The sequence below is a fragment of the Temnothorax curvispinosus genome, unplaced genomic scaffold (genome assembly GCF_003070985.1).
Source record: "Temnothorax curvispinosus isolate PA1 unplaced genomic scaffold, ASM307098v1 QBEX01014974.1, whole genome shotgun sequence".
Classification (NCBI taxonomy): Eukaryota; Metazoa; Arthropoda; class Insecta; order Hymenoptera; family Formicidae; genus Temnothorax; species Temnothorax curvispinosus.
The window spans coordinates 58,234-69,348 of NW_020224754.1; the positions used below are offsets into that span (position 1 = coordinate 58,234).

Genomic DNA, 11,115 nt, shown 5'->3' on the forward strand with positions numbered 1-11,115 from the left:
CCGTTAAATGCCGTTAAGAGGATCGCGCTTCAGCCGCCTTTGTTCGCGAGTCCAAGGGAAAACTTTCTTTCGAATCATTTCTCTCTCTCTCTCTCTCTCTCGCTGCGACTTTTAAATATCTTTTGATACGGCCCTCGCCCTCGGAAAAGCGCGCCGAGGGAAACTCAGGAAGGAAGAAAGGGATAAAACCGCGGTTGCAATGGTTCCTTTAAAGGTGCTCGAAGGGAGATTCATAAAACGAGCTAAGACGAACTCGGTTTCCGTCCTCCCTCCCCCCCGTCTCACGCCCCTCACCCCACGCGTCAACTTTCTTTGTGGTTTGTCTCTCCCTTTACGGTTTGCGCGTAAGTATATTTACAACACGCGGAGACGCTTTGTTTCAAGGTAACAATAAACGCATACACGCGCGACGTACATGAAATTTTCTTTGAAAACGCCCGTTGTGCGTTTATTACGTGTTTTTTTCAAGAGGGGCGGGGGAAAAACGCGGGACAAATGAAAGCCCTGCTGCTAAACAAGGACGAGGGTGTATTAAATTTGTTTCATTCGTGACAAGCTTCTAAAATAATAAAGAGACAAAGAAAGCGATGTAGTCTATCAAATATTGTAAGGTAAAAAATTGAAATGACGATTACAATTTTATTTTCTGAAATAAATACGGATGATAAATTCTATTAGTATACCTGCAAAGCATTCATAAAAGTACATTTGTCATTAAGTTACTTTAGAAGTATTCCTGTATTTAAAGCAAGTACGCTAAGACGTTACTTTAGACGTTAGACGTTATAATAAGTTACTTTAGAAGTTACTTCTAAAGTAACGTCACCGAAATTCTTGAATATTTTTGTAACATCTCGTGGATTAAACATCGGAAAACGCATCGAAACTTGTTGGTGTCTAATGAAACGCGCAAGTTTCGGGTTCGTATGTTCGATTAATCCGGAAATACCGAACGGTAGAAATAACTTGACAGAGATTCGCCGAAAAGCCTGCTATTATTAACTCCGTCGTAACGCCGGATACTCTGCGCTACGCGTGACAAAAAGCTGCGGTTTCCGCCAATAAAGTACGAAGGGGGTTCGACGCGTTAATGGAACGAAATTGCGGAGGCGAAAGACAGCCGACATATACGGAGTGTCCCAGATTCATCGCGTCCGGTTTTCAACCGCGATTTCTTTAATCGATTCATTTCTCTCGAAATAAAAAGGTCTATCAATCATTTTCAAATTATGAACAACTAAAATACAATGACGTTCCTCAAGAATTATATTCCTGAAAAGCATATTATATAATGAATCTTATTTGCCATTTAATTTTAGATAACTTCAATAAAATTTCAGTTTTAAACATTTTTAATACATACAGAGATGATTGAGCATTCTAACATGTGTTATTATTGGTACTGGCCAGTCAAGTTTGCGCTAAAGAAAGATCGATTCAAAACATCGATCGAGAAATCCGTAAAGTAATGCCTACGCAAACGGTCCACCCTGTATACGCAAGAAAATCCGCCTAGTAAACGTTCCTCCGTTGATGACCGCGAAAGTTATACGGAAGGCTTCCGGCGAATGAATGGTATTTCACCGTTTCCAGCCCCCTGCAATTCTCCCTGATGTTTCTGTCGCTCTCCCACGATGGCACCCAGCAGCCCTCGTCACCGTGCACCATTTACCAATACGTATTCGTCCTTCTTTTATATATACAGTATGTATATATGTATGTATATATGTCCAAGCTGTCCGCTCCAGATGGAAGAATACCGACCACTTTCTCGCGTTTTCCCTCGGACAGCGACATTTTACTGACATTTTCCACCCCCTCCCCCCTTTCCCAACCCCTTTCTCTCTTTCCTCTTTCGCGTTTCGCGACGAGGCGTCGATCGACCCGGAATGCAGTCGACTTTTCAGGATAGGGTAGGTACGTAACACACCGATTCGTCTCGGCGAATCGAGACAGGGGTTGTGATCCATCAGCTGGTAATTGACAGTGAAATAGTTTGCCCGCGCGTGGAGCATTTATTACACACCGGTTTCCGCGCGGGCGCTTCGATATTTCGGTCTGTGTGTTATCAGTCGCGGCCACTTCGGTCGTCGATAACCCCACCCGCGAAGCGCGAGCTTCATAGAGATCGCAGAGAGTACCGTTTGAATGTATATACTAATTCAACGGAGAACAGTAATTTTTCATGATGTAAAACAAGCGTCATAAATCAAGATAAAATGAGAATATACGAAGCTATCGGTATCGATTATAATTTCCTAAATATGAAACATATTAGACATACCTATATAGGATTTATTTTTACAAATATATCAATAAAAGTGTAATAAATGAAATATAGACATAATGAGAAAAGAAGGAAGAATGCAAAGTAATCAAGGTTAGAGAATGATAACAGTTTAAAAAATTAAACACTGTAAAATATTAAAGGATAAAATTAAAGCCACCTGAGTTAAATGACATTTTGTTATTTTTAACCACCATGTGTGTCGAAAATTTATTATTTTAACTCCATTGGTTTAGTTAAGTTAACATTGTTTTAGTTAATTTAACGACATATTGAGCAGTAGCGACCTATAGAAATGGTTAAAAATGATTGAAATTGAGTGTATTTGACACTATAACGAATTCAACAGTGAACTTCTAAACCAGTGCAGTGCGCAAAAGAGCGTGCACAGATTTTGACAAACCGCGAAAGTAGAATTTCTTCCAGGTAGCGACGGGATCGTTTCGAGAAGTTGGCGACATTTGTAAGGAACTTTCAGGCAAGAGAGTGCGGGCACAATTGCGGAACGGAGTCTGACGATCTTCGAGCGAACGATAATTTGACCCGGCGGAATAAGTGGCTTGGACAACTTCGGGATTCATCGTGCTCACGGATGAGGCATCGTGTTTTATACGCAGCATCACGGCTGAGCAATCGCGCTTCCGGACTACCTGCCTTCGCCGTTGTTTACGGTATTAGCGCGCGCGATCCCTCGATTATCTACGTCGCTGGGAATTAGTCGCTCGCCGCCATCAGAGTTCGGCTTGAATTTATTCGGAGATGCCTCGGAGGAAATTCGCCCTCGTCGATATCTTCTCAGTTAAGACACGAGAGAAGAAGCAAGAGAGAGAAAGATACAGAGAAAAAGAGAGAATCTTCTTAATGGCTTAACAAAATCACAAAGCAACGAACCGTCATTCTGCGTGACGGAAGTGACCTATAAATTTCCAAGTAGAATCAAATGCTTTTGTAACAATAGTGCGAAAAAACAGATGGTGTGAATAAAGGTTTAGAGACTCTTAAATAGAACAGATTGTCCCAGAATTTCAAATCTTTTACGGATGCTCTTTAATTAATCTGAAGTTGAAGTTTTTTTACTCAAAAGAAATCGAGACATTAAGTATTAGTTTCTTAGTTGTAAAGAGCGACATATAAATATACATACTTAGAATAATTTAAATCTTCTTGGAATACAAAAATTTAACTTTTTTTAAGTAATAATAATAGATTAACTAAAACATGTGGTGTTCTGCTTTAAACGATGGAGATTCAAGCAAAATTGACTTTAATTTTGTTATCATCGACAATATCTCGCACGCTAACCATCCAAGATAAGCGATCTTATATTCACTGGAAGCACCAGAGTTCCAGCTTTTAAACGGGATTAAGATCATCTCGCTATAATTTTTCTGCGTGGAGATACATCCGGTTACATCCGCCCGCGATCTCAATTAAAATGTCTGAGGGCGGAAATTTTGAAGCGAAATAAATCCTATTTTCATAATTAATCGACAATATCTCATAAACTGGCCCTTCGAGATTAAACGGCATTGCACTTGTTAATTGGAAGCGATGGAATCTTAGCTTTCGAACGACATCAAGATCATTTTGCTACGATTTTTCTGTGCAAAGATATTGACGATTATATCGACCCGTGCTTTGGGAGCAGAATAAAATTTGCGTTTTCCCTCGATGGATACGGCGTATCATGTTTCAAAACGCATGTACATGTTTTTGTGTTTTTTTTTTGTAACGTATTAACGCACCAGTCAAACTACAATACATGCAAAAAGTACGCACGGTGGTTTTTTTTTTTTTTTTTTAATGAATAGCGCGCATGTGGCAGATTTTGGAAACGCTATAACGCACGGTTAAATTATTTTTTCAGCGCAATATTTGTAGACAATGATGATTTTTCAGTTATTTGCTCTATAATATTAAAAAGATATTATTTTCCTTTTTATTAGACTTTTAATTAAAAATTTAATTATCGTTGAATATTAGCATCATTAAATTCTGAAAACGCTTTTTAAACTACGGAGGAGTGATATACGCGCGTCCTTTTATGGCTGCTCAATCAGATTTTGAAGTCTCTCAAGGTACGCGGTCGTAACTAGCAAGGTAAGTGCTTATAGCGCGATTCGATGGAACTCTCTTTGCTATTTTCTAGATAAATACCGATTTAGTCCGTAAATGCCGTCGTCAAATGCCGTCGCGGGGAGAGCGAATGGAAATCTCCGAGGTAAAAGTAAATTTCGCGAAATCTCGCCGAATGGTGATAAGTAAAATGCAGATTCTGACCGTGCCCCACGCGCCCCTCGGGGAAACTGGCGACAATTGTCGCCTCGAATCGAAGACCGAAGGGAAAAGAGCGGACAATAGAAACGCCCGAGTCATTTGCGACGTCGCGCATTCAAGAGAAGCTTGCTAGTTCGGAAAAGTTGGGAGGTCGAAGGGAGATCGAGCGCTACGTGAACGGAAAAGATTATCGTCGATATCGTCCCGAGAAATGTCGCCCCGAGATTCTTAATCCGCTCAATGGGGGGAAAACTCGAGCGCAGATCGTCACGCGCGATGACAGCCGGAGAATAATGATTGTTATTTATTTACTATCCCCCGATGGAGGAGATCTTAAATGGAAAGAGGTAGCGAACGGATTTTGCATCGATTCCGAAGAAATCGATGAAATTACTTTGCCGGGTTTAAGGCTTCAGGCCGGGATGAAATGGATTTTATTCATGAGCTCCGAAAATGTATGACGATAATTCTCCTCGCTCTTATCCGCTTCGCAGTCTAGCGTGATTCATTCCAGAATAGAAGTCCATTTCAAATTATTGCAACGGTCGAGATGATAAATAGTTATTGCAAAACCAGATCGCATAAATGCTCGAGGTAGGTGTTACGATGACGTGAAGCGATCTTTGCCCGAGGCAGCCTGAGGCGACCGCGTAATATATAGTAACAAAGAGAAAGAGAAAGAGGAAGAAGAAGAAGAAAGTTTATACATTTGTTTGTGAAACTCAGGAGAGAGGAAATGCATGTAAACCGACACTGGCGCAAGATGGATGGAGGAACTGTGATGTAACGTTGATGTTCGACCCAATTATCCGGAGATTGTCCAAAGTCCACTATCTCGTTCGGAGTAACAGGATGAACTTGGGTTTAACTTTGCTCGAATCGAAATAGCTGGCTATATTCTATGCCATTCTATGGCGATTACGCTGAACAAAGGTGCGCGCTATAACAATTGAAACTTAGATTCGAACATTATTTGGGAAAGCGGAGCTCAAACGGGCGCCCCGTTGCGAGTGTTTGCGTACCATTTCACGCTTCGAAAGAGACGAGAATTAATTTGCATGCCTGTTAATATAAACTACAATTTGTATTTTGTTCCGTAATTGTTGTATAATTATATAATTATTGTATAAAGTGAGACGGAGTGAAAGCTGCATACGTTTAGAAACTCTGTCCAGCCCCCTGTTTCTATGAAGCAATATTTTCGCTGTTAAATCAGCCAATCTTTATGTTTCGTCCCATAGCTAAGTCGTGCCAGAAGTTTTCCTCGCTTTTCCATGGCTCTTTACATTCTGCGTAAAATCCGTTTTAAGCTTGCTCAATGTTTTACAATTTTGCAGTTTTAAGATATTATTATATTATATTATATTATCAATATTCCACAAAGCTAAAGCTTAAACTAAATTTTTCATATTATTTATGTTTCTAATATTATTTATGTCTCAAAAAAAGTTTTTTCAAATAAAAAGTCTAGAAAACTGTCACGTTCCAGAAAAATATACATATGTATATATACATATTATTTTTTAAATATTTTTATATACCTAAGCAAATAAAAAGAAAAAAATTAAATTATTAAGTAATATAATTATTAATTATTTAGTACTTTTTAACAAATATTCAATAATTAAGTATAAAAATATTATAATAAATAAAATTATGTAATATTTATACAAGACAAAAGAAAAAACACATAAAAATTAATTAATTAAAAATAATTCAATAAATTAAAAAATTCTATAACAAGTAGCGTATTATCTGTTTGTAAGTTTAAATTTTCCATATGGAATTCTAATGCAATAATACATTATGAAATTGTGTGATTTTTCTGACAGTTCTAGCCAGAAATTTAAAACTTAAAAAATCCTTATTAAGATTATTAATGAATTATCAATTACGCCGTCAAGTCTGGATTTGGATAGAAACTGCGAAACTCGAGCAATCGATATTTCTATCATCGACGGAAAGGGGAAGAGAAAACGAGATGGAAAAGACGTTAAGACGCACGCGAGTGGGTACGTAAACTGGGTCGTTCGCATGGAAGCGTCGTCGTTCCGTTCCGAGAGATAGAAAAAGAGGCAGAAAGGATCAAATAATGAACCTGTTGAGGCGCCAGATGGATGGAGAGGCTGCTTATGATGGTGACTTCCAGCTCGACTCGCTCGGAACCGGCGGTATTGTTCGCGTGGCAGACATATCTGCCGGCGTCCTCGACCCGGGCCGGCTGCAATACCAGGACGCCGGCGCGCGCGTGTATCCTCTCCGAGTTGAAGACCATCGTCGTGCCCGACACGGACTCGCGGAACCAGAGGTACGTCGGCGGCGGGTTACCCTGCGAGATGCACGACAGCACGATCGTCTCGCCGGTGCGGATCGGCCCGGGATTCACCCGCTCGTTGAATCGCGGCGGCGACGAGTTGCGGTGCTCTGAAACAGAAGGAGGGAAACCGCAAGTCAGAAAAGTTTCACTTTCATAAATGCGATTAAGACTCGAGCTTCTCACTTGTCTCGAGTTGTATCGCGTATAAGGTAAATACGTGTCCAATCTGGACACGTACACTGAGAAAAAAATCCAGGTTTAAATAATCGGACAAATCGTTTGAAAATTAACAAACGGGTAATCCGATAACTTTCAATCGAAGTTATAAAAAACCGATCAAGGCTAAAATAATGTCCGATTAATGATATCCAATTATCAATGATATCTGGACATCATTGATCGGACGTTATTTTGGCCTTAATCGGCTTTTTATAATTTCGATTGAAAGTTATCGGATTACCTGTTTGTTAATTTTCGAACGATTGTCCGATCACTTATTTCTCTCAGTGTACCTATTTCTGGACATTTTTATCATTTTAATCCTTAAATAAGTTATAACGCAAATTAAAATCAAAGAATCAAAGATAAGAATATTTTTCTTGTATTATATTTTAATCTTTGAGTTTAATTCACGTTATACTTATTTAAAAACTAAAATGATAAAGGTGTCTAGAGGTCTTAAGTTCCAGCAATTGGTACATTTACTTTACACCGTAAGGATTTAATAAAGATAAAAAGAATAAGGCCTTCTTTCGAAGAGTCCTCAGCTTACATATGCTTTTGAGTTGGTTCTTTAATACATTTATACTCTGTAATAACAAGCTAATTTACGACGCTGATGAGCGAGACCGACGTAGTTTCGGCAGTGCTCGAAACTAATTTTCTATGTAATTAGGACTTTCCATTGTATTATAATAGCGAGAATATCCGAGAATCGCGAGATTGTGCGATACCTAAGAGAAGAATCGATAACATTTTATCTTAATTTGCGAGTTTGTAAATTAATTCGAGCTGACTATATTTCCATGTTCACGGTACAATAACGTCGAAATTACGGTAATATCAATCGCGCAGCTGCTCGTGACTGCGAAGCTTTCGTAACGTAAAGTGGAGGGCACGTTTTTTTTTTCGATATTCAAATATATTTAAATGAATGACATACGCACGCGCGATAAACCAATTCGGACGTATGCGCACGCGGTTGTATTAATAATGCAGCAAAATTTCAGAAATATCCGATTATCGGCCGCGCGCATTATTAATGCATGTTAACCGGCGCGTGTATTTGCCTAACGAAATTCAACGTATGCAAATTATTGCGGGTGCGCACGCATTGTTGCATAAGCATTAATAAATTATTAGTCAACAAGCATACTCGGACGGCGCGTTTGCACGGCGTTCCGTTACCTTAAACGAGAACGGGATCGAAAATTTAAGGCGCTCTGAAAACGCGCTCCTCCCGTTGATTTCGGTCCGGACGATTCTCCGCGGGATATTTTACGATATACGTGCCTTCCCGGGAAGTCGTTAAGAAAGAAATCTCTCCGCGGAGTTGGCTGAGCAGACAGAGATCCTGCGTTAACTTTTTAATGTACATAACGTAAAAATCGCGAAACATTGTCCCGCACTTTTCCCGAAGCGAAACTTCGCGGAAAGTTTCAAATCCGATACTTTTTGCCGCTATTAATTTCGCCATTTTAATGCTGTTTTGATGCTCTGGGAATTTTTAACGGTATTCCATCTTCCTAAGTTACGCGCTCTCTTATTTATATCGCAAAATTATTTTTAAAAAGTTCATTTTGTATGTAGAATTTTTGTAATTAAAGCGCCGACAAAAAATTAAAAATAAATTGGCGCGTGAAAAATGTCATCGTTCTTCTCAGCTATGTCAATGATTGCGAGAGCGGTTTAATAGACAAAGCCGTCGACATTCCGAAATCCACCGCACTCCCTCGAAAATGCAGAGAAAGGGAGACATTCGGGGAATGAATGTAAATCCCTTCCATTTCACGTAGTAGCATGCAGCAGCAGCATGCGCGCGTCGTATTCAGTGAAATCCGCGTGTAAATTTCAGGACGCGCAGTTTTATCGCGGCTAATAGAATCAATAAACCGAGCTCCGTCACGTCGATGAAAACGTCGGAGGCAATTCTGTCCGGCCGCGAAGGGGTTAAATTTACCGACGTCCCGAACGAAGAGCCGGCAATGACGACGACGACGACGGCGAAACGAGCGTCCAATTTCTCGGCGTTTCGGTAAGAACACGGAGAGGGTTGGTAAGCGGTACTATGCCCTGTCGAATAACGAGCGTTTTATTTCTCCTTTTAGCAACGATTAAGCGTTTCTCTCCCACCCTTCCTTCTCCTCGAGACAGAGGGATGTTTGTCCCTGGACCAGTCTCGGACAGCGCGACGCCGCGGCCTTTTACGGCCGCACTATTTTATAATGGCGCTTTTGTCTGGCCGGCGTTATTATTGTAATTTAAGCTGATGGCGTATTGATCGTCGCAGTACCTCTATCTCGTTCTCGCTCCCGCCCCCGCGACTTGTCTCGCTCGATCTTGTATCCCCCTGTCTCTCTTTCTCTCCGTCGCTCCCTCTCGTCTCCTCTTTGGTGCACACACCCTCTCCGATCCAACGTCCCCTTCTCTCTCATGACGCTTTCTCTCTCTCTCTCTCTCTCTCTCTCATTCTCTCTTGCCTCCTCTGTTCTCTCTATAGCACTGTGCAATTCTAGTTGCCATATTCCTGCACAACGCCACCGCTACCACACCCTTGTTCATATCCTCGTTCGGTGCACCGTCGTCGTCTCGTGCATATGCACGTCGAAAAGTTTTTACGCCATTTACATCCCGACTTACGCCCCTTGACGTCAACGTCGTCGTCGCTGTCGCCGGCATCGTAGTCGTCGTCGTCGTCGTTGTCGTTGTCGCTCGTGCAAACAAAAAAATATGGCCTCGAGGTGCGCTGTTGCAAGTGTCACAACTGCATTTTGCTGCACGCGTCCGGCGATGAAAGTTCACTGACAAATCCTCGACAATGCCAGGAGCGAATGCGCGCGGAGAGAGTATTTTCCTTGCCTTAATATATTTTTGTAGTACACGGTAAATCTTGTACATTACGCAATTGTGATACGCAAATACTTCTGAAAAACGTAGAAAAGTAAAAAGTTAATAATTTTTGCAGTTAACGCGCGCATTCCGCGTTTCTTCCCATATATACGCTTTTTTCTTCGAGAACGAATTCGTCGATCGTATAATCGCGCTGGAAATGTTTGATACGCGATTTCTCAGCATGACGGAAAGCTCGAAAAGCTTTCGTTTTTCGGCATACATGACAGCGAAACGCCATATCGGCTGGTGCAAACGTCAACATGTCGAGAAGTTTTTATTATATGCTGTGCAATGCGCGCCTTACACTTCAAACGTCAGCACTCTCGTTAACGCAGGGCAAAAAGAATGCCGCTGCGACATGATTCAGCAATTTTAAAAGCGGATTTTATCCCATACTCTCCATTACTGGAGTTCATCAACAGATGTCGATTAATGACATCATACACTCACGACGTGTAAATGTCGAAGGGAAATATCGCCGAGTCACGCATAATTTTAACGATACAACGCGAAATCACTTAGCGTTTAACCCATAAAAGATTTTTTTTTAGTTTGACAGTCAAATAGAAACGTCAATAAAATAAAGAATAACATACATTATAGAATATAATTGTATACTAAAATTAATAAACGACGCAGATTTTCGTAATTAAGATAAAAATTCAACAATATAGAAGCCGTTTGTGTATACATTTAATTAATAATTGAAATAAAAAATTTTTCAAACTGCAGAAATGTCGAAAATATGCTTGATAATGAACGGTTCTTTTGTATAAAATAGTGAACCACGAAGTAAAACCACGAAGTAAGTATGCTATTCCATTCTCGAGTGATATCCAAAAACAATGCGGCACTTTATGCAAATTTTTCTAATTTTCTAATTTTAGAAATAAGTTATCCTATATTTTTAATAATAGAACATATACGCAAGGAAATGGACATGGACCTGGATATGTCGCTCCAGGAATTTTATTTCGCGAATTAATCAGCCATGGCATCACATAAAACAAGTGTTTGAAAATCTTTGGGTTGGCGTTTTATTAATTACGTAATGTAAAGCCAAATTTCGAGAGAGGAAAGGTGCGACCTGCTCTTCGATTGGTAGATGAAAAAGCAGAAAGAG

The 11,115-nt window shown here is 40.2% G+C and overlaps 1 protein-coding gene across 3 annotated transcripts in view; it reads right to left on the reverse strand.

The window, feature by feature from the left end:
* The window catches only part of LOC112465174 (Down syndrome cell adhesion molecule-like protein Dscam2), a 162,594-nt gene that overhangs the window by 47,137 nt on the left and 104,342 nt on the right, over positions 1-11,115 (reverse strand). For all 3 annotated transcript variants that reach the window (XM_025032604.1, XM_025032602.1, XM_025032603.1), the window contains exon 6: positions 6,663-6,988. In XM_025032604.1, coding sequence (XP_024888372.1) covers positions 6,663-6,988 — 326 coding nt within the window. The remainder of the gene's footprint in view (positions 1-6,662; positions 6,989-11,115) is intronic.